The sequence below is a fragment of the Ranitomeya imitator genome, chromosome 1 (genome assembly GCF_032444005.1).
Source record: "Ranitomeya imitator isolate aRanImi1 chromosome 1, aRanImi1.pri, whole genome shotgun sequence".
NCBI classification, from domain to species: domain Eukaryota; kingdom Metazoa; phylum Chordata; class Amphibia; order Anura; family Dendrobatidae; genus Ranitomeya; species Ranitomeya imitator.
Genome location: NC_091282.1, coordinates 668471833 through 668498033, shown reverse-complemented (window position 1 = coordinate 668498033; position 26201 = coordinate 668471833). Strand labels below are relative to the sequence as shown.

The 26201-nt window shown below is 42.9% G+C and overlaps 1 protein-coding gene across 2 annotated transcripts in view; it reads right to left on the bottom strand.

The window, feature by feature from the left end:
* PLCB2 (phospholipase C beta 2) overlaps positions 1 to 26201 on the bottom strand; it is a 228970-nt gene that overhangs the window by 15347 nt on the left and 187422 nt on the right. For both annotated transcript variants that reach the window (XM_069729547.1, XM_069729554.1), the window contains exons 14-22: positions 25013 to 25133; positions 24744 to 24841; positions 21538 to 21634; positions 21296 to 21380; positions 18669 to 18793; positions 18401 to 18555; positions 14532 to 14696; positions 13728 to 13827; positions 12744 to 12848 (exon numbers count right to left, since the gene is read on the bottom strand). In XM_069729547.1, coding sequence (XP_069585648.1) covers positions 12744 to 12848; positions 13728 to 13827; positions 14532 to 14696; positions 18401 to 18555; positions 18669 to 18793; positions 21296 to 21380; positions 21538 to 21634; positions 24744 to 24841; positions 25013 to 25133 — 1051 coding nt within the window. The remainder of the gene's footprint in view (positions 1 to 12743; positions 12849 to 13727; positions 13828 to 14531; positions 14697 to 18400; positions 18556 to 18668; positions 18794 to 21295; positions 21381 to 21537; positions 21635 to 24743; positions 24842 to 25012; positions 25134 to 26201) is intronic.

Here is a 26201-nt window from a genome sequence, read left to right as displayed (position 1 = left end):
AAAACTTGATTAAATAGAATGAGATTCTTTTGTTTTGCACTTAACTTTATCAGCATGCTCAAGAGACAAATGTAGCTTGCCAAAACTGCAGGCAAACGGCACAAAAATGCAGCAACAAAAGCACCAAAAGCGCAGCAAAACCTGCATTTTAGCCATAGTTTCTTTCCTGCCAATAGATCAGGTTTTGCTGCAGGAAAAACGCATTGGTGTGAACATAGCCTTAGGATCGCCACTTCCTATAGATGGCACTAGAGTTCTACTCCTCTTCCTCTCTGAAGGGGCAATTTTCATATTTCGCAGAAATATAGAGAAATATGGTTTTAAAGCGTAACTATCTTCTATTTATTCCTACAATTGGAAAGTTATGAAACTTTGCAAAACACTTTATTAGGAGATGTGTCTTCATTCCTGTAAAAAAAAAAAAAGGTTGCATGTAAGTGACTTCTATACCTCTGCTTTTCCCCAGTCTATTTTCCGGACTTCTGCTGCACTGATATCAGAATGCACTCATTTGGAGTACAGATGATGGCAGTGATGGGTCAGCTCAGCACATGTTTCACTAACTCTGGGGCTATGCTGCTGTCGAACATTATCCTGATAAGCACAACACTCAGAGGAGGAGACAGGGGCTGACCCATCACTGCCATCATCTGTACTCCAAATCAGGTCATTCTGATCTTAATGCAGAAGAAGACAGGGAAATAGACTGGGGAAAAGCCGAGGAAGCCACATAAACAGCGGTCCCAAACACAAAGAGTGTCTCCATGTGAGGTTGTCAGCTCCCAGCAGTCCTGTTGGTCCAGCAGAACTGTGACATGGCTGAGTAGGCTGTGGAGAATGAATGAATGACGTCAGTCCTACCAACTGTGATAAAGTCCATAAAAAATGGGGTTGGAGGGTGAACCTGTAAAGACTTGCAGACAAATAAAGTGGGGAGAATATTTATTCAAAAGAGGTAGAGGACCTCGAGACATGTCGTGTTTTAGACCACGGTTAGAAAATATGAGATAATTAATTCTCCCCCCTGACAAATGATGTTTGGATTCAAGCACTTGACTCTTGTGTTCTCTTGGCAGATAACCCAATGCCAAAGCGTCTGTGTCTAAGTAATAGTTGGGAGACATGGCGGTTGACCAACAAGCATTTGGCCATCAGCCATCAGTCAAGCTATATCTGCATGAGATTCAAAGAGGAAGAGAGTGTCCCATAGACAAGTTGTGTGAGAAGATCACCCATATGTTTAAACCAGATTCCCTATGACAAATCTAAGATACAGTTCATGTTGGTCATCTTCTTTAACAGGACCACCCTTCTAGAAGATGATCTGCAATTGTTGGTGGGCTCCTCAAGGAGTTTTTACTATCACCATATCAAAACCAGTTGTTTTTTGTTATACATTCCTACTGTTCTTCTGTAAGGATAATGAACTATGCTGTCGCGTATCTGCCACCGAAGACACCAATTGGTTTGTGTGTATTATGTGGTGCATCTTTTGTATATATTGTATAATGTCTTGTGATATGGTTATGCATAGTGTTAAAAAGAATGTTAGTAATGTATACAGTTGTGCTCAAAAGTTTACATACCCCTTTCTTGTCCTTTTTTCAGAGAATATAAATGTTAACACCAAAACTTTTTCTCCACTCATGGTTAGTGTTTGGTTGAAGCCATTTATTGTCAAACTACTGTGTTTTCTCTTTTTAAATCATTATGACAACCCAAAACATCCAAATGACCATGATCAAAAGTTCACATACCTTGGTGATTTTGACCTGATAACAAGCACAGAAGTTGACACAAATGGGTAAAATGTCTACTAAAGATAACATCCTCACCTGTAACCCATTTGCTTGTAATCAGTGTGTGCATAAAAGCTGAGAAAGTTTCTGGTATCCAGACAGACTCTTGCATCTTTCATCCAGCCACTGACGTTTCTGGATTGTGAGTCATGGGGAAAGCAAAAGAATTGTCAATGGATCTACGGGAAAAGGTAGTTGAACTGTATAAAACAGGAAAGGAGTACAAAAAGATATCCAAGGAATTGATAATGCCAGTCAGCAGTGTTGTGAATTCTGCTCTTGGGTTCCCTCCAGTGGTTGTAGGTGGGAATGCAGTTCTCTCTGAGTCACAGTCCTGGCCAGGTGTATCTGCTAATTGCTGTTCTGACTGGGATATTTAAGTGTGCAGGATTCATTAGCCCTTGCCAGTTGTCAATGTTCCTTGTGAAGTGTTGGATCACTTTCTGGCTTCTCCTGCTAGCTGTCAAATTCAGCAAAGATAGGTGTTTGATTTTTTGTGTCTGTGGCACACTGCTGTGTGCTTGTTTTTGTTTGTATTCCTGCTCTGATTGTAGGATTCGCTGGAGTTGCAGATATACGCTCCTACATCTTTAGTTAGATGTAGGAAGTTTTTGTATATTCTGCTGTGGATATTTTTGAAGGGTTTTAATACTGACCGCACAGAACTCTGTCCTATCCTGTCCTATCTAGCTAGAGTGGCCTCCTGTGCTAAATCCTGTTTTTCTGCCTGTGTATGTTTTTTCCTCTCTAAGTCACTGCCAATATTTGTGGGGGGCTGTCTATCCTTTGGGGATCTGCTCTGAGGCAAGATAGTATTCCTATTTCCATCTTTAGGGGTATTTAGTCCTCCGGCTGTGACGAGGTGTCTAGGATTGTTAGGTACACTCCACGGCTACTTCTAGTTGCGGTGGTAAGTTCAGGATTGCGGTCAGTATAGTGACCACCTTCTCCAGTGAAAGTTCTCATGCTGTTCCAAGGTCACCGGATCATAACACAGCAGCATTTAAACTGTTATTAACAAATGGAAAATCAGGGGCTCTGTAAAAACAAAACCACAGTCAGGTAGACCAACAAAAAATGTCAACTGTCAGGAAAATTGTTCGGAATGCAAAGAAAAACTCACAAATAACATCAGCTGCAATACAGGTCTCTCTGAAAACTAGCGGTGTGGCTGTTTCAAGATGCACAATAAGGAGGCACTTGAAGAAAAATTGGCTGCATGGTTGAGTCACCAGAAGACAGTCATTACTGTGCAATTGCCACAAAGTAAGCAAAACATCACAGAAACAAGCAGCAAAACTTCCGGAACAAGGTGATTTGGAGTGATGAGACCAAAATTGAACTTTTTGGCCACAACCATAAACATTACATTTGGAGAGAGGTCAACAAGGCCTATGAGGAAAGGAACACCATTCCTACTGTAAAGCATGGAGGTGGATCTCTGATGTTTTGGGAATGTATGAGCTTCAAAGGCACAGGAAACTTGGTCAAAGTTGAAGGAAAGATGAATGCAGCATGTTATCGGCAAATACTAGAGGAAAATGTATACTCCTCAGCCCGGAAGATGCGCATGGGACGTACTTCGACGTTCCAACATGAAAACAATCAAAAACACAAGGCCAATTCGACTTGGCTACAGCAGAACAAAGTGAAGGTTCTGGAGTGGCCATCTCATTTTCTTGACCTCAATATCATTGAGCCACTCTGGGGAGATCTCAAGCACGCAGTTCATGCTAGACAGATCAGGCATTTACAGGAATTGGAGGCTTTTTGCCAAGAAGAGTGGGCAGCTTTACCATCTGAGAAAATAAAGAACCTCATCCACAACTACCACAAAAGACTTCAAGCTCTCATTGATGTTAGAGGGGGCAATACACGGTATTAAGAAATGGGGTATGTGAACTTTTGATCAAGGTCATTTTGATGGTTTGGGTTGTCATGATTTTAAAACAGAAAACACAGTAGTTGGACAATAAACGACTTCACCCAAGCGCTACCCATGAGTGGAGAAAAAGTTTTGGTGTTATCTTTCATATTCTCTGAAAAAATGGCAAGAAAGCAAAAATTCTGTCTGAGTATATAAACTTTTGAGCACAACTGTAATATAGGATGTGGCAACGTAAGGAATTATAGTGCATATTAATGTAATGCATAGTGTAGCGCAATGTTCCCCAACTCTGGTCCTCAAGAGCCACCAACAGGTCATGTTTTCAGGGTTTACTTTATATTGCCCTGGTGATGGAATTCTTGCCAGTCCAGGTGATGCAATTATCAGCTAGGCAATACTAAAGAAATCCTGAAAACATGACCTGTTGGTGGCTCCAGAGGACCGGAGTTGGGGAACTGTTGTGAATTCTGTGGCTGAGTTCACTTCTGTGGTCACAAGTGGTATTGCAGTCTCTGGGCTTCCTCCCTCAGGTGTTTTGGTGAGCTCGTTGGCTGCCTTGCTATTTAGCTCCACCTGAGTCTGTCTTCCTTGCTCCTTGTCAATGTTCCAGTGTTGGATCTGAGCTACTGCATCTTTCCTTGGGCCTGCTGCTCTGCTAGATAAGTGCTTCTAGTTTGTTTTTTGTTTTTTTCTGTCCAGCTTGCTATTGTCTTTTGCTGGAAGCTCTGAGAAGCAAAGGGGTGCACCGCCGTGCTGTTAGTTCGGCACGGTGGGTCTTTTTGCCCCTTTGCGTGGTTTTCGTTTTAGGGTTTTTTGTAGACTGCATAGTTCTCTTTGCTATCCTCGCTCTGTCTAGAATATCGGGCCTCACTTTGCTGAATCTATTTCATTCCTACGTTTGTCTTTTCATCTTGCTAACAGTCATTATATGTGGGGGGCTGCCTATTCCTTTGGGGTATTTCTCTGAGGTAAGTCAGGCTTGTATTTCTATCTTCAGGCTAGTCAGCTCCTCAGGCAGTGCCGAGTTGCATAGGTAGTTGTTAGGCGCAATCCACTGCTGCTTATAGTTGTGTGAGGATAGATCAGGTACTGCAGTCTACAGAGATTCCACGTCTCAGAGCTCGTCCTATTGTTTTTGGTTATTGCCAGATCTCTGTATGTGCGCTGATTACTGCACGCTGTGTTGCCTGATTGCCAGCCATAACAGTACAAGGAGCCACACCAATGATTCCCAATAGAGGGAAAAAAGAAATCCTGACATCATTTTTTTTTCTTAGCTCTGTCTTCAGTCTTTTTTTTCCCCTAGACATTAGAGTGCTTCAGGACACAGCTGTGGACATGGATATTCAGGCTCTGTGCTCCTTAATGGATAATCTCGTTGTAAATGTACAAAAGATTCAAGATACTATTGATCAGAAATCGATGCTAGAACCAAGAATTCCGATTCCTGATTTGTTTTTTGGTGACAGAACTAAGTTCCTGAGCTTCAGAAATAATTGTAAGCTATTTTTGGCCTTGAAACCTCATTCTTCTGGTAATCCTATTCAACAGGTTTTGATTATTATTTCTTTTTTGCGCGGCGACCCACAGGACTGGGCGTTTTCTCTTGCACCAGGAGATTCTGCATTGAGTAATGTTGATGCATTTTTCCAGGCGCTGGGATTGCTTTACGATGAGCCTAATTCAGTGGATCAGGCTGAAAAAAATCTGCTGGCTTTATGCCAGGGTCAGGATGATGTAGAAGTATATTGTCAGAAATTTAGGAAATGGTCAGTACTCACTCTGTGGAATGAATCTGCACTAGCGGCTTTGTTCAGAAAGGGTCTCTCTGAAGCTCTTAAGGATGTAATGGTGGGATTTCCTATGCCTGCTGGTTTGAATGAGTCTATGTCCTTGGCCATTCAGATCGGTCGTCGCTTGCGCGAGCGTAAATCTGTGCACCATCTGGCGGTACTGCCTGAGAGTAAACCTGAGCCTATGCAGTGCGACAGGACTATGACTAAAGTAGAACGGCAAGAACACAGACGTCTGAACAGACTGTGTTTCTATTGTGGTGATTCTACTCATGCTATTTCTAATTGTCCTAAGCGCACTAGGCGGTTCGATAGCTCTGCCGTTATTGGTACTGTACAGTCCAAATTCCTTTTGTCCATTACCTTAATGTGCTCTTTGTCATCGTATTCTGTCATGGCGTTTGTGGATTCAGGCGCTGCCCTGAATCTGATGGATTTGGATTATGCTAAACGTTGTGGATTTTTCTTGGAGCCTTTGCGGTGTCCTATTCCGTTGAGAGGAATTGATGCTACACCTTTGGCCAAGAATAAGCCTCAGTACTGGGCCCAGCTGACCATGTGCATGGCTCCTGCACATCAGGAAGTTATTCGCTTTCTGGTACTGCATAATTTGCATGATGTGGTCGTGTTGGGGTTGCCATGGCTACAAACCCATAATCCAGTATTGGATTGGAATTCCATGTCGGTATCCAGCTGGGGTTGTCAGGGAGTACATGGTGATGTTCCATTTTTGTCTATTTCGTCATCCATTCCTTCTGACATCCCAGAGTTCTTGTCGGACTTTCAGGATGTATTTGAAGAGTCCAAGTCTGATGCCCTACCTCCGCATAGGAATTGTGATTGTGCTATCGATTTGATTCCTGGTAGTAAATTCCCTAAGGGTCGTTTATTTAATTTGTCCGTACCTGAACACACCGCTATGCGCAGTTATGTGAAGGAATCCCTGGAGAAGGGACATATTCGCCCATCGTCGTCACCATTGGGAGCAGGGTTCTTTTTTGTAGCCAAGAAGGATGGTTCGCTAAGACCGTGTATTGATTACCGCCTTCTTAATAAGATCACTGTTAAGTTTCAGTATCCCTTGCCATTGATTTCTGACTTGTTTGCTCGGATTAAGGGGGCTAGTTGGTTTACTAAGATTGATCTTCGTGGTGCGTATAATCTGGTGAGAATCAGGCAGGGAGATGAATGGAAAACGGCATTTAATACGCCCGAGGGTCATTTTGAGTATCTGGTGATGCCGTTCGGACTTGCCAATGCTCCATCTGTTTTTCAGTCTTTTATGCATGACATTTTCCGTGAGTATCTGGATAAATTCTTGATTGTTTACTTGGATGACATTTTGATCTTCTCAGATGATTGGGAGTCTCATGTGAAGCAAGTCAGAATGGTTTTCCAGGTACTGCGTGCTAATTCCTTGTTCGTGAAGGGATCAAAGTGTCTCTTCGGTGTGCAGAAAGTTTCATTTTTGGGGTTCATCTTTTCCCCTTCTACTATCGAGATGGATCCGGTTAAGGTTCAGGCCATCCAGGATTGGACTCAGCCGACATCTCTAAAAAGTCTGCAGAAATTCCTGGGCTTTGCTAATTTTTATCGTCGCTTCATCTGTAATTTTTCTAGCATTGCCAGACCATTGACCGATTTGACCAAGAAGGGTGCTGATTTGGTTAATTGGTCTTCTGCTGCCGTGGAAGCTTTTCAGGAGTTGAAGCGTCGTTTTTGCTGTGCCCCTGTGTTGTGTCAACCTGATGTTTCTCTTCCGTTCCAGGTCGAGGTTGATGCTTCTGAGATTGGTGCAGGGGCGGTTTTGTCACAGAGAGGTTCTGGTTGCTCAGTGTTCAAACCATGTGCTTTCTTTTCCAGGAAATTTTCTGCTGCTGAGCGTAATTATGATGTGGGCAACCGAGAGTTGCTGGCCATGAAGTGGGCATTCGAGGAGTGGCGTCATTGGCTTGAGGGTGCTAAGCATCGCGTGGTGGTATTGACTGATCATAAGAACTTGACTTATCTCGAGTCTGCCAAGCGCTTGAATCCTAGACAGGCCCGTTGGTCGTTATTTTTTGCTCGTTTTGATTTTGTGATTTCATACCTTCCGGGCTCTAAAAATGTGAAGGCGGATGCTCTGTCTAGGAGTTTTGTGCCCGACTCTCCGGGGTTATCTGAGCCGGCGAGTATCCTCAAGGAAGGAGTCATTGTGTCTGCCATCTCCCCTGATTTGCGGAGAGTGTTGCAGAAATTTCAGGCTAATAAACCTGATCGTTGTCCGGCCGAGAAACTGTTCGTCCCTGATAGGTGGACTAGTAAAGTTATCTCTGAACTTCATTGTTCGGTGCTGGCCGGTCATCCAGGAATCTTTGGTACCAGGGAGTTGGTTGCTAGATCCTTCTGGTGGCCATCTCTGTCACGGGATGTGCGTGCTTTTGTGCAGTCCTGTGGAATTTGTGCTAGGGCTAAGCCCTGCTGTTCACGTGCCAGTGGGTTGCTTTTGCCCTTGCCGGTCCCGAAGAGGCCTTGGACACATATTTCGATGGATTTCATTTCTGACCTTCCCGTTTCTCAAAAAATGTCGGTCATTTGGGTGGTCTGTGATCGCTTTTCTAAAATGGTCCATCTGGTGCCCTTGGTTAAATTGCCTTCCTCCTCTGATTTGGTGCCTTTGTTCTTCCAGCATGTGGTTCGTTTACATGGCATTCCTGAGAATATTGTTTCTGACAGAGGTTCCCAGTTTGTCTCGAGGTTCTGGCGAGCCTTTTGTGGTAGGATGGGCATTGACCTATCTTTCTCCTCGGCCTTCCATCCTCAGACTAATGGCCAGACCGAACGAACCAATCAGACCTTGGAAACATATCTGAGATGTTTTGTTTCCGCTGACCAGGATGATTGGGTGTCATTTTTGCCGTTGGCTGAGTTCGCCCTTAATAATCGGGCCAGCTCGGCTACCTTGGTCTCTCCATTTTTCTGCAATTCTGGGTTCCATCCTCGTTTCTCTTCAGGACAGGTTGAGTCTTCGGACTGTCCTGGTGTGGATTCTGTGGTGGACAGGTTGCAGCAGATCTGGACTCAGGTAGTGGACAATTTGACCTTGTCCCAGGAGAAGGCTCAGCTTTTCGCTAATCGCAGACGCCGTGTGGGACCCCGACTTCGTGTTGGGGATTTGGTTTGGTTATCTTCTCGTCATATTCCTATGAAGGTTTCCTCTCCTAAATTTAAACCTCGTTTTATTGGTCCGTATAGGATTTCTGAGATTCTCAATCCGGTGTCTTTTCGTCTGACCCTCCCAGACTCCTTTTCCATACATAATGTATTCCATAGGTCGTTGTTGAGGAGATACGTGGCACCTATGGTTCCATCTGTGGAGCCTCCTGCCCCTGTTTTGGTGGAGGGGGAATTGGAGTATATTGTGGAGAAGATTTTGGATTCTCGTGTCTCTAGACGGAAACTCCAGTATCTGGTCAAATGGAAGGGTTATGCTCAGGAAGATAATTCCTGGGTTTTTGCCTCTGATGTCCATGCCCCAGATCTTGTTCGTGCCTTTCATGTGGCTCATCCTGGTCGGCCTGGGGGTTCTGGTGAGGGTTCGGTGACCCCTCCTCAAGGGGGGGGTACTGTTGTGAATTCTGTGGCTGAGTTCACTTCTGTGGTCACAAGTGGTATTGCAGTCTCTGGGCTTCCTCCCTCAGGTGTTTTGGTGAGCTCGTTGGCTGCCTTGCTATTTAGCTCCACCTGAGTCTGTCTTCCTTGCTCCTTGTCAATGTTCCAGTGTTGGATCTGAGCTACTGCATCTTTCCTTGGGCCTGCTGCTCTGCTAGATAAGTGCTTCTAGTTTGTTTTTTGTTTTTTTCTGTCCAGCTTGCTATTGTCTTTTGCTGGAAGCTCTGAGAAGCAAAGGGGTGCACCGCCGTGCTGTTAGTTCGGCACGGTGGGTCTTTTTGCCCCTTTGCGTGGTTTTCGTTTTAGGGTTTTTTGTAGACTGCATAGTTCTCTTTGCTATCCTCGCTCTGTCTAGAATATCGGGCCTCACTTTGCTGAATCTATTTCATTCCTACGTTTGTCTTTTCATCTTGCTAACAGTCATTATATGTGGGGGGCTGCCTATTCCTTTGGGGTATTTCTCTGAGGTAAGTCAGGCTTGTATTTCTATCTTCAGGCTAGTCAGCTCCTCAGGCAGTGCCGAGTTGCATAGGTAGTTGTTAGGCGCAATCCACTGCTGCTTATAGTTGTGTGAGGATAGATCAGGTACTGCAGTCTACAGAGATTCCACGTCTCAGAGCTCGTCCTATTGTTTTTGGTTATTGCCAGATCTCTGTATGTGCGCTGATTACTGCACGCTGTGTTGCCTGATTGCCAGCCATAACAGGGAACATTGGTGTAGAGTATAGGACAGATAATATAGAGATGTAGATAGTTGACTGTAGCATAGGTAGTAACGAAAAGGGAAATATAGAGTTAATGTTTGGGAATAGCTCACATAATGTGGGGTTAGTGTTAGGGCAAATTACTGCTTCCTGTGAGTTAGGGAGAAAGAGTTAGAAGAGCTAAGTGAGCTGAGCTGCCTTAAAGGTGACTCTGAGAGAGGAGACTAAGGATGAGGGATAGTGAGAGCCTAAGCAGAAGTGACTGATGAGAAAAAGAGTGGCCTTCCGAAGAAGGGTCCTTGTAGAGGATGCAGAGTCATGAACCCTAGAGCTCGCTTGTAACACAGAAGTTAACGTGCCTAAACAGGACTGAGTACGTGAGACTAGTGGAGGTCCTGAGCGGCAGATCCAGGGCACCAGTAGTGGAAGAAAGAGGAGGTGGAACCGCTGAGCAAGTAAGGAGACTTGATAATCATGACTGTAGCGTTAAAACTGGGTTGTGGCGAAGTAGAGGGAAACAGTGTGCCTAGAAAGCCCTGAAGTATATGGAGTATACTACAGAGGAAGGATAATGTGTGGAATAATGCTTCATACTGCAAAGGAAACATATATAAGAAATTGTACCTGCTATCACTTGTATATAACCCTTGCCAAGTTACCGTTGAGTAAAGAGTCTCTTTCATTAAATTGTGACTACCTGGTTCTAGTCAGCCCACAACATCAGCTATATATGGTCTGCACGGGCGTAAGGCTCTAACAGAACAAGTCCACACACCCAGCCAGGACCCGCACCTTCATGTAATGCTCCGGGGTGCTGGAGACAAGTGCCTCACCTTCGACTACCGCCCCGCACCATGTTACACTTTGACTATGCATCTCTTTAATTTGTTTTTCCATGCAATTTTTAAGTTAAAATCTGCATCTACTTAAAATACTTTTCTTTTTTTAAAACAAATCCATTTCAGGTTTTGCTATGAAAAAAACATGCTATGTTTGAATATAATCCTCCAATCTATTGATAGAAATTGATTATACACTGCTCAAAAAAATAAAGGGAACACTAAAATCCCACATCCTAGATATCAGTGAATGAAATATTCCAGTTGTAAATCTTTATTCATTACATGGTAGAATGTGTTACGAACAATAAAACCTAAAAGTGATCCACGTAAATCACAACTAATATCCCACGGATGTCTGGAGTTGGAATGATGCTCAAAATCAAAGTGCAAAATGAAGTTACAGGCTGATCCAACTTCAGTGGAAATACCTCAAGACAAGAGAATGATGCTCAGTAGTGTGGGTGGCCTCCACGTGCCTGTATGATCTCCCTACAACGCCTGGGATACTCCTGATGAGGCGGCGGATGGTCTCCTGAGGGATCTCCTCCCAGACCTGGACTAAAGCATCCGCCAACTCCTGGACAGTCTGTGGTGCAACGTGACGTTGGTGGATGGTGCGAGACATGATGTCCCACAAGTGTCCAATCGGATCCAGGTCTGGGGGATAGACGGGCTAGTCCATAGCTTCAATGCCTTCATCTTGCAGGAACTGCTGACACACTCCAGCCACATGAGGTCTGGCATTGTCCTGCATCAGAAGGAACCCAGGGCCAACCGCACCAGCATATGGTCTCACAAGGGGTCTGAGGATCTCATCTCGGTACCTAATGGCAGTCAGGCTACCTCTGGCGAGCACATGGAGGGCTGTGCGGCCCTACAAAGAAATGCCACCCCACACCATTACTGACCCACTGACAAACCAGTCATGCCGAAGGATGTCGCAGGCAGCAGATTGTTCTCCATGGTGTCTCCAGACTCTGTCATGTCTGTCAAATGTGCTCAGTGTGAACCTCTTTTCATCTGTGAAGAGCACAGGGCGCCAGTAGTGAATTTGCCAATCCTGGTGTTCTGTGGAAAATGCCAAGCGTCCTGCACGGTGTTGGGCTGTGAGCACAACCCCCATCTGTGGACATCGGGTACTCAGACCATCCTCATGGAGTCGGTTTCTAACCATTTGTGCAGACACATACACATTTGTGGCCTGCTGGAAGTCATTTTGCAGGGCTCTGGCAGTGTTCCTCCTGTTCCTCCTTGCACAAAGGCTGAGGTAGCGGTCCTGCTGCTGCTGGGTTGTTGCCCTCCTTCAAAAGTGACCAAAACATCAGCCAGAAAGCATTGGTACTGGGATTTGGTCTGTGGTCCCCACCTGCAGAACCACTCCTTTATTGAGGGTGTCTTGATAATTGCCAATAATTTCCATCTGATGTCTATTCCATTTGCACAACATTATGTGAAATTGATTGTCAAACAGTGTTGCTTCCTAAGTGGACAGTTTGATTTCACAGAAGTTTAATTTACGTGGAGTTATATTCTGTTGTTTAAGTGTTCCCTTTATTTTTTTGAGCAGTGTATTTAAGGAGGACCTGTCACCAGGTAAAATATGCCAGGTCCAGCTCATATTTTGTTCATGCTGCTCCCCTGAGTAATTTGTTTTTTGTTTTTTTTTTAAACCGTCATATGGTTCCAGAAATATGGGTCTTTATATTTAGTGCTAATTTTTATGGTCTTTGATACGAGGGTGTGGCTTACATGATTCTCATGGGCGTGTCTTGCATTATTACACTGTGAGCCACGCCCCCCTGATAAAGCCTATAAAAATTTTCACTGGATAAAAAGTTCCATATCTCTAGAAATGTTTGGCCGATTTAAAAAAAACAAAGACTGGCATACTCAGGAGAAAAGTGGGAATAAAATAAGATCCAAAATTGGCCATTTTTGACCGTGTGATAGGTCCACTTTAAGTAACTACATTTTCCAATATGCAATGAAGGAAAGCCTTTAGTGATGCTGCTGACGTTAAAAAATTACAAAAAAATAGGACATCAGTATTAACAAGATGAATGTACCTGCCCATGTATCCGGCACGTAGTCTTTCACCTCCACATAGACAAATAGAGATGGCATTGTGAGTGGCATGTTGCTTTCACTCCGAAGACATATGTGATGGTAGCCTGATGATACAATCAAATTAACATCTTGTATTATAAAAATATATTTCATGTATGAAACTGAATCAGAATGCAAGATGGAGGCGATTTATAAATGGCCCTGAAAAAGGTGTCATATCACGTGTTATGGAGCTGAGACATACCAGCCTACAATTGTCACCTATCAGCAGATTCCTGCTATGCAAACCACAGGCAACAGAAAGAACTGAACTATCTCTTTGGAAACCGCTATGCCCATATAGCAGGAATCGACTTGACAGATTTTCTTTAAAGGGACTATATAATCTGAAAATGACTTCAGGTTTTTGTATTAAATATATTTTTTTTTACACTTTGGAGATTTTTTTTCATATCACAACCTCTATTAAAAATTATATTTTTCAATTTTCATACTGGCCATTGGGATTATTTTAGACTTACGTGGTTTGCTGCAGATTTTTCAGAAATCTCATTATCATCATAGACAAGATTAGTGACAGGTAACATCTTTATACACAGCTGTAACAGAAGATGTGTGGACACTTCTGCACTACAAAGGATGAGCAGGAAAGGAGTGAAAGTTTCTGGCTGCTGTTGCACTCACTGAAGTGTGGAGTTTGATGCATGGTACGACCGTACAGGTTGCACAGAGCTGAGGCCGGGCATGAGTACAAATACTGCGTTATTAAAGGGAACCTCTCAGCAGGATTGTGCACAGTAACCTCCCCCCCCCACACGCCGCCCCTGTGCACAAGCATATCATTAACTCAAAACTGAAAATAAAGATTAAACAACAACCACAAGACGGATTTCATCACCAGTATAACGGCATCGACCTGACACTGTATGTAGGTTACTGAGCACAATCCTGCTGATAGGTTCCCTTTAAGATGTGACTTGTACCTGTTCTAATCACATCAATCGGTATGATCCGATGACCAATAAATTTCCCTCCTTCTTCAAATGCTGCGACTCGTAGAGATGCCATCTCTGGCATCAAAATCTAGAACATAGAAAAAAAACAAAAGTATTTTACAAATGATTCCATAAATCATATAGTTCTCTATAATGTACTGTTGCAGATTTCAGCTTTCAGCAGAATCATCAGAACTCAGACACTGCGGGAGAATGAACTGTTCTACAACAAAACCAAAGTGGGCACACAGTACAGTATTAAAAAACTTCAACAGTTAACACAGTGCCATGTGCGCAGGATAATTCCCATGGCATAAGTCTGTAGCTGTTGTATAATCCAATCTACTCAATGTGTGAAGTACAGAAATGAAAGTTGTACAGACTGAGCATTAAAAGGGTTACCTAATAACCTTCTAATGAAGCAAGCCCATTGATTAGACATAGACCTGGCTCATGTCCTCAGTTATAGCCAGAAGCTCTTCTGCTCTGGCAAAAGAAGGGTTGGTCTAAGCATGAGACCCCATAGTCTATAACAGTATATCCATATATTCAAGCGGGGCATACAGACAGGAATTCTCTTCATGAGACAACTCCTTTAGGCTAGGGCGACACGGCTAAAAAAAAATTCAACATGCATGTCCCATGGGTATAGAACCATCTTATTAATGATCGGTCCAGTAATAGAATTAACGCACGCTTGCGCTCCAAGACCATAACATTTGCAAGTTTATTTTGTAGAATACAAATATCCACATTTTACATGGCACATGGTCCAAAGCATAGTCACGGTACCTTTTCAAACGTAAATGGCTCTTCTTTCCACACAGGGTTGATGGAGTTTGCGGTAGAGGTTAATTTAGTTTTGTACTTGCGCTTGGGATCTCCTGGCAATCCAAAGAGCTCAACTTCTACGTACGTTTTCACACTTTTGTCACTGAGAAATTGACCTGAAATTATCTAAGGAGAGAATGCGAAATCATATCTGTTTTGGTGTTTATGTAGGTTCACAATGAAAATTGCCAAATTTTCTAAACCTACGCCTAAAAACCTTTGCGCCTGCACCAATAATCCGGTAATATTCCATTTTTGTACTTTCCATCAACATAGCCATACAAGTGATTTTTTTAATGGGATAAGTTGTAGTTTTCAATGTCCCCATTCATTTTACCATTTAATATACTGGAAAAATGCAAAAATATTCCAAAAACGATAAAATCAAGAATAAAAAAACCTCTGTAGTTTTTTGGGTTTTGTTTTTGTGACCTTCATTGTGGGGTAACAATGAATAATTTTGCAGGTCGGTACAATTATGGCAATACCAAGTTTGTAAAAGTTTGGGTTATTTTCAATTTATATAGTGAAAAAAATTCTGAATGTTATTTTTTAAATTCTTTTTGTCGACATTCCTTGAGACCCATAATGTTTAATTTTTTTCTGCGACAGAGCTTGGAGGGCTTATTTTTTGCTTGGCGAGCTGACATTTTTATTGAAATAATTTTGGAGCATATCCAGGTCCTTCTCAAAAAATTAGCATATAGTGTTAAATTTCATTATTTACCATAATGTAATGATTACAATTAAACTTTCATATATTATAGATTCATTATCCACCAACTGAAATTTGTCAGGTCTTTTATTGTTTTAATACTGATGATTTTGGCATACAACTCCTGATAACCCAAAAAACCTGTCTCAATAAATTAGCATATCAAGAAAAGGTTCTCTAAACGACCTATTACCCTAATCTTCTGAATCAACTAATTAACTCTAAACACATGCAAAAGATACCTGAGGCTTTTATAAACTCCCTGCCTGGTTCATTACTCAAAACCCCCATCATGGGTAAGACTAGCGACCTGACAGATGTCAAGAAGGCCATCATTGACACCCTCAAGCAAGAGGGTAAGACCCAGAAAGAAATTTCTCAACAAATAGGCTGTTCCCAGAGTGCTGTATCAAGGCACCTCAATGGTAAGTCTGTTGGAAGGAAACAATGTGGCAGAAAACGCTGTACAACGAGAAGAGGAGACCGGACCCTGAGGAAGATTGTGGAGAAGGACCGATTCCAGACCTTGGGGAACCTGAGGAAGCAGTGGACTGAGTCTGGTGTGGAAACATCCAGAGCCACCGTGCACAGGCGTGTGCAGGAAATGGGCTACAGGTGCCGCATTCCTCAGGTAAAGCCACTTTTGAACCATAAACAGCGGCAGAGGCGCCTGACCTGGGCTACAGAGAAGCAGCACTGGACTGTTGCTAAGTGGTCCCAAGTACTTTTTTCTGATGAAAGCAAATTTTGCATGTCATTCGGAAATCAAGGTGCCAGAGTCTGGAGGAAGACTGGGGAGAAGGAAATGCCAAAATGCCTGAAGTCCAGTGTCAAGTACCCACAGTCCAGTGATGGTGTGGGGTGCCATGTCAGCTGCTGGTGTTGGTCCACTGTGTTTCATCAAGGGCAGGGTCAATGCAGCTAGCTATCAGGAGATTTTGGAGCACTTCATGCTTCCATCGGCTGAAATGCTTTATGGAGATGAAGATTTCATTTTTCAGCACGACCTGGCACCTGCTCACAGTGCCAAAACCACTGGTAAATGATTTACTGACCATGGTATTACTGTGCTCAATTGGCCTGCCAACTCTCCTGACCTGAACCCCATAGAGAATCTGTGGGATATTGTGAAGAGAAAGTTGAGAGACGCAAGACCCAACACTCTGGATGAGCTTAAGGCCGCTATTGAAGCATCCTGGGCCTCCATAACATCTCAGCAGTGTCACAGGCTGATTGCCTCCATGCCACGCCGCATTGAAGCAGTCATTTCTGCCAAAGGATTCCCGACCAAGTATTGAGTGCATAACTGAACATTATTATTTGTTGGTTTTTTTGTTTGTTATTAAAAAACACTTTTATTTGATTGGATGGGTGAAATATGCTAATTTATTGAGACAGGTTTTTTGGGTTATCAGGAGTTGTATGCCAAAATCATCAGTATTAAAACAATAAAAGACCTGACAAATTTCAGTTGGTGGATAATGAATCTATAATATATGAAAGTTTAATTGTAATCATTACATTATGGTAAATAATGAAATTTAACACTATATGCTAATTTTTTGAGAAGGACCTGTATGAAGTTTTGATAGTTTCTTATTGGTTTTTTAGTTTTAGCGACAAAAAACTGCAATTTTCCATTTTTTTTCTTTAAAGCTGTTTGCCATTTGGGTGAATTTTATATTTTGATATACTGGACTTTTATGAACACAGTTGAACACAGTTATATTTGTTTGTTTTTTACATTTTTTTTATTCCTTATTTTAATGTGGAAAAGAGGGGTGGTTGGTTTGAATTTTTATTTTTTTAAATTATATCAAAGAAGTATCGTTTCTCCTTGCGGAGATTGACATGCTAAGCATGGCAAGATGAGGAGACTTAAAGCCATAATGCTCATCTGGGAAATATGCTAATTATGCAAATTGTCTCTTCAGAGCGGAAGAGAACTAGAACTCTAGTGCCACCTATTGGAAGGTAGCTTGTAGGACTTGTAGGATTGCTACCTTCCAATAGGTGGTACTAGAGTACTAGTTCTCTTCCTCTCTGAAAAGACAATGTGCATAATTAGTGTATTTTTTTAAAAACATTTCCTTTATTTTTTGTTCTGCATGGGCAATGATTGCATTGAGCAGTGCACCCTTTAAAGAGGACCTATCTTGCAAAAATAATTGAGTTAAATACCTTGTAAAAATCCCTGAGTTCCCCTAATTCTGCTAGTCTTTTCCGTTTTGCACTGTGTCGCTCCATTGCAGAGATATTCACATTTGATGCTTTTGGTGCGCGGTATGTGAAATCTCTGCTTGCTGACCAACTGGGCTTTTCTACAGAGTCTTCTTTTAGGGAATGCACTTTCACTCTCCCTCCCAGATGATGCCAGTCACAGCACAAGCAGTCTCAGGTGCTGGCAAGCACTGATTGGCAGCATCTGTGAGGGGGGAAAGCACCCGGCCCCAGAGTAGACGCTGAAGAAATGTCCAGTTGCACTACAAACAGAGATTTCAGATACTGTGCTTCAGAAGCATCAAATGTGAATATCTATGTAATGGAGCAACGCAGCACAAATCGGAAAAGAGCTACAGAATCAGGGACACCTATGGATTTTTTGGGAGCAAGTGACAAATATTCTTTTAAATGCTTCTAATATAGATTGACCTCAGTATTTCAGAGGTTAACACTAGCGAGTGCAGCTTCCTGCTTTAAGAGGCTGATACATGGGGACCCAACACTTGAATTTGTAACCCATATTTTTTTACTAATGTAAACCGATATAGATACATATTCTTAGTTGCTAATCTGCTTTAATTTTCTGTTTGTAGTTGTGTGCATCCTGTTTTCCGTACATAATTCTGTAACTATTTGCCTGAGCTGCAATCCTTTTACAGATCAGCAAGCATCAGTCTATAATATGGCTCAATAATCAGAGTGAAAACTGATAGATTTTTCAATTTATTTTTGTAAATATAAAACAATTAGTCGTATATTCCACAAATCTGGCCTTTATGGAACAGTGGCAATCTTGACTTACACAAAAGGTCATTTTTTGTTGACACATTCCCTTTAAATGAACTGGAATCTTTTCATGGTATATTATGAATGTAAAATAATAGAAACTTACTGTAATTGCAAGTGTGTTGGCCACAACCACATCAATACGGTCAACTGTAAAGGGATCGAATTGCTTGTCAGTGCGCCTCATAAATTCGTGTTTTAGTATGTACCCACTGCTGCCATTGAACTCAAAGAGGGCCATGTTCTGCTGCATCGCCAGGTCTAGGAACCAAATTGTATAGTTTTAAGAAAACAAGATGTATAAACAATGCAAAACAACAAGTAATAAAAACTACTAGGGACAAATTACATGATCATGAAGAACTAAAACTGACCCATAGTTTGGAAGTTGAGCGCCACCATTTGACATCCGGCATTCCAGAACATTTGTGGCATGTAGTTAGAGGAATCCATCCTGGTTCCCTTTGGATAAATTCGACTCATTTGTCTCTTATTGTATCTGAATGAACTGTATAGGAAAAAGAAGGCTCTTCGTTCTATAAAAATATTATTAGAGCACTATACAAAATTAAAGTAGCACTCCAGCAATGATTTTGCACATGACTCCCATTCATTATTCCAGCTGTGTAATTATTTTTTTATTATGGCAAAGTTTGACGACTAGTCCAGGACATGTTCTCATGATTTGCAGGACGACATTACTAAATTGGGTCAGAACAGACTTCACTCCGACTTAGACATTTCTGGGATTCAGATTACGGCCGGTGAGATCCGAACACACAGGCATGTGATTTCCCACAATCTTCTGGAGTTTTCGTATATTTACAGGCTTCATAAACATAGGCATTCTGTACATGAATGTAGGTGTTTCACGTAGCAAACGGCAGAATACATAGCTGCAAAAATAAGTAAAAGACACGCTCTGTGTCCACCTAGCTTACTAACTCCCCTCACCGGCTTGTTTGTTTTAGTTCTCTAGAATTATAAGGCCCATTCACGGATAGTACTCGTGCCTATAATTGTGAATGGGGTCATTCAAATGTCCGTGATTTTCTGCAGACCGAGTGGTCCATGTAAAATCGCAGAGACATGTCCAATTTTGATCCACGTGTCGGATCCAAATCTGAAATGCAATTCTATGGGTCCGTGGAAAATCAGACAGCACTCGGCTGTCATCCGTGTGAGGTCCGACTTTCATGGACTGTTACATAGAAAAAGAATAGAGAATTTTGCTTCATATACCAGAAAAAACTGAAGACACTCAAACCAAACTTGGATGAAGCTCTGACCAAGAATCAATGGTCAGTTTTTCTTGTGCCTGAAAAAAACTGACATGTGAAGGATGCCTAACTATGAGATTTGGCAGCCATTAAGGCTTAACCCCTTCTTTAGCGAACGGAGAAAGTGGTCGATCATCAGCTGACTAGATCTGTTATGATTATTATTATCTGTTATGATTATTATTGTTGGCAGCACAAACAAGACATGTGCTGCCGCCAATATGCTTGCTGCTTTGGGACAGAATAATTGTAGCAACAATCATCCTGTCCCCATACAGTTTGCCTTGGCCAGTGTGGGTGAGCGCGTGAGAGAGCCATTACAGAACAGCGATCAACTTTTTATGTTATTGATCAGCGTTTGATGGGCATGAATCTGCATGTGTAAATGTGCATTAATTGTATATACTGAGAGTGCTTGTACTTCTATAAGATGCAGCCTCAGCCTGCCTCCACTTCCAGTGTAAGAGCTGACATGGAGAATCCTATCACAAACAGGAGGCTGAAGCTGCATCATGTAGGATACATAGGATACATTGCTACTCTGTAGTGTACTGCAGTTCTATGTTACCGATCTCTGCCCATAGATAGGACTCAGATTAGAGCAAGTGCATCAATGAGACTCCATCTCTGCACAGCCAGAGGCAAGACTGGAAAAGTGGAAATGACATTAGAAGAACCATGTCAGAGGGGAATATAGAGTCAAACTGACAAAAAGACCCCAAATAACCCCCAAAAGAGCACATGAATTAATGCAAAAGCCTCTAGATTACTATAGGCTAAAAATGTCAGAACTCTGCTTTACAGGGGTTTTCCAGTTGCAAGAAGTTATCATCTATCCACAAGATAGGTGATAACTTCTACGCTCTGTAAGAATGGAGCAGAGGTGCAAATGCTCAACCACCATTCCATTAATTCTCTATGGGACTGCTGGAGATAGCGGAGTGCAGTGCTAGGCACCCTCAACAGTCCTAAAGAGATTGGATTGAGCAGCGGTCAAGCAAGCGCACTGCCACTCCATTCAGATGGAGGATAAAAGTTCCCTTTTCTGGCTAAAACTTGGAGGTCTCAGCAGTTGGACCCCCACAGATTTAGTAGAATTTGCTATCCTGTGGATAGATGATATGATCTTGTAACCAGAATAAGCCTTTAAAGGGAATCTGTCACCTCATTTTGCCGCTATAAACTGTGGCCACCGGCATCAGGGGCTTATCTTCGTTCTGTAATGCTGTAGATAAGCCCCCGATGTAACCTGAAAGATAAGAAAAACAAGTTAGATTATACTCACCCAGGGGCGGTCCCGGTTCGGTCTGGTCCGATGGTCGTCACAATCCAGGTCCGGCGCCTCCTATCTTCATACGATGACGTCCTCTTCTTTGCTTCCTGTCGCGGCTCCGGCGCAGGCGTACTTTATCTGTCCTGTTGAGGGCAGAGCAAAGTACTGCAGTGCGCAGGAGCCGGGAAAGGTCAGACCGCCCCTGGGTGAGTATAATCTAACTTGTTTTTCTTATCTTTCAGATTACATCGGAGGGGCGGGGGGGCTTATCTACAGCATTACAGAATGCTGTATATAAGCCCCCAATGGCGGTGACCGCAGTTTATAGGGCCAAAATTAGGTGACAGATTCCCTTTAAATATATTTACTGCACACCATTAAGCATTATTGCCTTACTTCTGTGCACATTACACCATTGGGCTCAGAAGTGGAGCGGATTGAAGGATACTCAACAAACTGCACTGGGAACTTGGTCATTAGATCATACGCTTTAGTCTCCACGAATGAAGAAATTACGTAGCTTTGATTCTTTTCTGCAGATAAAAAATGAGAGAAACTTTTTGGTACATTTTTTGGCACATGCCATGTAGATGTTAATTTATCCTGGTGAAATTAGATTTATCATTGAAATTTAATTAACCTCAAGTTTTTTTTATTTTTGACTAGTTAGGTTTAAAAAAAAATTCTTACGTGCAGAGATTTCGAATGACTCAAATTTAACAGGCTGGACGTAGTTGACTAAACTTGACATCTCTTCGTAAGACATGGCCTCTTGACCAGCAGTACCCTGTACAAATGAGAAGTAGTAAAAGTTGATATTTTAATTTTACCAGGTTTACTGATCTAAGACTATGTTAAAAGGCAATTCCCATCGGCACAGATGTATATTGCTGAATAAAGCTTGTAAAAATGAGCACGTTTGCAATTTACTGCTTATAAAAATTTCCAGCCTTTTTTCAGACATTAACGCTTTTCTTTTCTTCTGTTTACAGTTCGTTGCCTAGGAGACCGACCATCACTGCAGTACAGTTTGTACACTCTGCAATAATGCTAGTCAGGATTAGGATTAAAGGGTAACATCGAATTCCTGCAATCCTGGCCAGTTTCAAAACAGTGTTACCAAGCTTAATAGAAAAGAGCTTGTAAGCACTGCACATGTTCTTACTGTTTAGCTCATCTGAGAGCAGCATAATGTAGTGGCAGAGACTCTGATTCTAGCGATGTGTCACTTAGTTTTCTGGGTGCAGCTGTTGTAATACAATCAGAGTTTTCTCTGCTGTAGCTGTAGCAGAGCCCAGAAAGCTGACAACGCCCACACCCCTTATTAGCAGTTTTCTGAGTACAACTGTATATTGACGGAAAGCTGCCAATCAGTGCGGAGGGCGGGGTTGGACTAGGAGGCATGAGGACACCTAATCTGTCAGTGATAATCTCCTGCTGATAAAGTACTGATTGTGTTAAAACAACAGCGCACAGAATCATAAGTGACACATTGCTGAAATCAAGCAAACAGCACTATAAAGCACAGAGATGTTAAAAAGTATTCTATTCTAAACAAAACGCTGTCAAAATTGCTCGGAATGATGATGGTGCTACGACTTTAGTCTAATTTGCCATGCCATATCTATTTGGAGTATGCTGACATAACAGATAGACAAAGATCTTCTCTTTTGACCACGTCTACTGGACCCTTATGGAAACGTAACGAGTACAATGAGAACTTTCCCACCATGAATGATGCCAAACTTGCTAGGCCTACGTCCCCTAACGACTGCTAGAACTGACAATAGCTTTACCTAAGGAGTTGGTACTCTGAGAGGTAACCTGTCATACTGAACGTGGTGTCTGGTCTACGGACAGCTGGAGAAGCTGAAAAGATTGATATATAGTTTGTGTGAAAAGATTCAGAATAACTTTTAATTTAGTCTTTGAAATCCCTGATCATTTCGTGCTTAGGAGTCCAGTGGGCGGTGCCAATCAGTGATTACCAGGCTCCCCTGTGTAAGTGTACATAGTGAAAAAACTGTCAATCACTTAGGACCACCCACTGGACATTTCTGATGAACAATGAGACACCATCTTCAATGTGAGAGATTCCCTTTAAATCCATACCTCCTTGTGTTAAAAAAGAGAAATGAGCTACAGTAGACACCCTGTTATAAGACTTTAGGAATGTTCCCAAACTTTGGAAAATAAATAGCCAAACAAGTCAGATTATGAGAACATGGAGAAGATGAGGGAGAGATGTTTCAGCCATGGAATAAGTCCAAGTCAGACTGGTTTTGCAATAGCAAAAGTGGTGAGATGGTAGTGTAACACCCCAGATAACCGGTTGTTACAGTGACGTTGCCTTCCTTTCGGGGAGGGTGATATCATGCTTGGAGGCAAGGAGGATTCTCTTTACCAGGTAAGCACCTATATACAACACATTCTGAATCCAGGCCAGAAGGGGGAGCTCAGGAACTGGATTCAGGGGAGCTTCCATCAGCTTTAAGGATTCTGGTCTGGAGGAGTTAGTTCAGTCTGAGAGAGAGTGGAGAGAGGAGGAAGTCTGGAGCAGAGAGCAGACTACTGAGCCGTGCAGCCAGGACTAAACTGCAGCTCCAGGGAAGGACGAGAACCCGAGGGGTTGTTGAATGTAGTGGAGCAATTGAAGAAAGGAGCACAGTGGAGAAAGCAATGGGCTCAGAGGGGAACTGTGACCGGGCACCCTCAGAGCCGAAGCGCAGGAACCGGGCACCGGGAGCCCGAGGCTTTGTTGTACTGTAGGACACATAGCAGAACCGGAGGGCTTACAACTGTATGTGATTTGCCCACACCTCGCCTGGAGGTGAAGGAGCACCTGAAGAGCCCGGGTCGTGATAGAGACCCTGTAAAATGGCTCAAGCTGCCCATCATACGGGTACCTGTTCTAAGACAGGAGTGAGAGGACTTTGCCAGCAAGCTATAGGCAGCAGGGACCTCGCATACTAGCGCGAGTAGGAAAGCTTACGGACCTCACCTGGGAGAGGGATCACCTTTGCCTCCAAGCTGGACGGACCACATCACCATCCGTGCCTGGTATCCTGGACTGTGGACTGCTTCTACCAGTAAACCAGGTAAAGACTTTACAACTCTGTGTCCTCCACTTATTTATCGGCAACCCACCATCCTTGCCATACACCTTGGGAGCCCTGGGGACCCCGCTTCACCTGTGGGAAGGGTCACCATCTTGCTGTTACAACATCACCCCAGAGGACCCTTTTAAGCAGTGTCGGTCCCACTGACCGAGAACCATAGGTGGCATCACGAATAAACTTTATTACTAAATATCCCTTTAAAGACCTTTCCCCTTTTATTGAGTGCCCAGGGCCACAGACCGGGTCACAGCCAACGTGACATCCCCTTTAAGAGCGACCAGACGCAGTACCGAGTATCCCCATTGCCCTGGTGGGTGACTAAGTAGCCATGTTTTAGTTCCTCCAGGGTGTTTTATTGAATTGTAAAGAGTCAGTGGGTGTGAACCGAAATTTAATCTGAGGTCTCAAAATTACATCCCAATTAATGATATCTTGAGAATGTCTCCTAGGCCAGGGTGAAAAGTCCTATCTTATGTCCTGCACTTTGGATTTGGAGCATGGTGGCGTAATGGTTAGGACTGTGCCCTTGCCCACTGTTTTGGAGGTAAAATTTGACCAGAGACAACATTTTCATGGTGAACATTCTTGAGGGTATACTCTTAGGATCTCTGGTTTTCTCGCAAGTTTGAAAAATATTTTAATAGGTTAAGTGCACCAGCAGATATATTTGCCTATGAAGCTGTTGAGTTCGGATCAGGCGATCGGCAGCCGGGCCAGAGATCACAATCCATACGAGGACCATGAATGTAGGACTCGTGAAACCAGCCTAAATCGTACCTCATCTGACTGCATCTGCTTCATCTGTTCTTCATCCACAGTTTCGACAACCTCCTCACTTTCTCCTTCTTTCTCTGCATCCTCTTCAGCTTGATTATCTAAGAAATATATTCATATACTTTACTGATAATCGTGATTTTTTTTTATATGTACTGTATATGCAGAAAAAGAGCCGTGTGCTACAAAAATATGATAATATGATTGTGTAGTGCTGTGTGCGAAATCAATGACTACATTTTTACACATCTGAGAATTTCCTGCTTCTGTACCAGTTTGGTCATTGGCTTGGGTTTTCTTCTCAGCAGATGAAAAGGCCTGGTTCTTCTTATTTTTTATCAGGATTTTGCCTTGCATATCACTGGGGCTTGGTATTGGACATCCAGGTTTCAGCTAAAGAAAACACAAAAATCAATGCATATAGAAATCTAATTGCTATTTTTTTCACTAATATTTTTTTCACATATATGGTATTAGTGCATGCAAAAACTAAAAACTTGGTTCTATATCTTTTACTGGAAAGTGGCATCTTCAGCGTTGGACTGGAGCACCTTAGGTCACCAGAGAAAATCATTTTTGGGGCCCACTATGTAGCTACATAGAAATAAATACAAAATCACCGATTGTGTGGTAAAACACTCTAATATCAGGGTATAGTATAAGGTAGTGCACATCTTAATTTTGTAGCAGGGGTTGGGGTAGGCCCCTCATAGAATATAATGCAGCCCCCTCGTGGAATATAATGCAGCCCTCATATAGTATAATGTAGCCCCCTCATAGAATATAATGTGGCCCCCTCATATCCCTCTCCACCACCTCCATCATTGTCCTCATCACCACCTCCATCATTGCCTTCTCCCCCACTACCCCATCATTGTCCTTGTCACCACCTCCATCATTGTCTTCTCCCCACCACTCCCATCATTGCCCTCTCCATATCCTCCATCATTGCCTTCTTCCCCACCACCTCTATCATTGCCTTCTCCCTCACCACCCCATCATTACCCTTGTCACCACCTCTGATTGTTTTCTCCCCCACTACCCACATCATTGCCCATTCCACCAGCCCCATAATTTCCTCCTGCCCCACCACCCCCATCGTCCTTTTCACCACCACCATCATTGCCCTCACTAAAGTCTCTAATGACCTACTAACAGCTAAATCTAATGGTCACTACTCCATGCTAATTCTCTTGGATCTCTACGCAGCATTCGACACTGTGGATCATCAGCTCCTTCTCACTATGCTCCGCTCCATCGGCCTCAAGGACACCATTCTCTCCTGGTTCTCCTCCTATCGCTCTGACAGCTCCTTCACTGTATCTTTTGCTGGTTCCTCCTCCTCTCACCTTCCCCTTACTGTAGGGGTTCCTCAAGGATCAGTCCTAGGCCCCCTCCTCTTCTCTTTGTATACTGCCCCTATTGGACAATCAGTAGATTTGGTTTCCAGTACCATCTCTA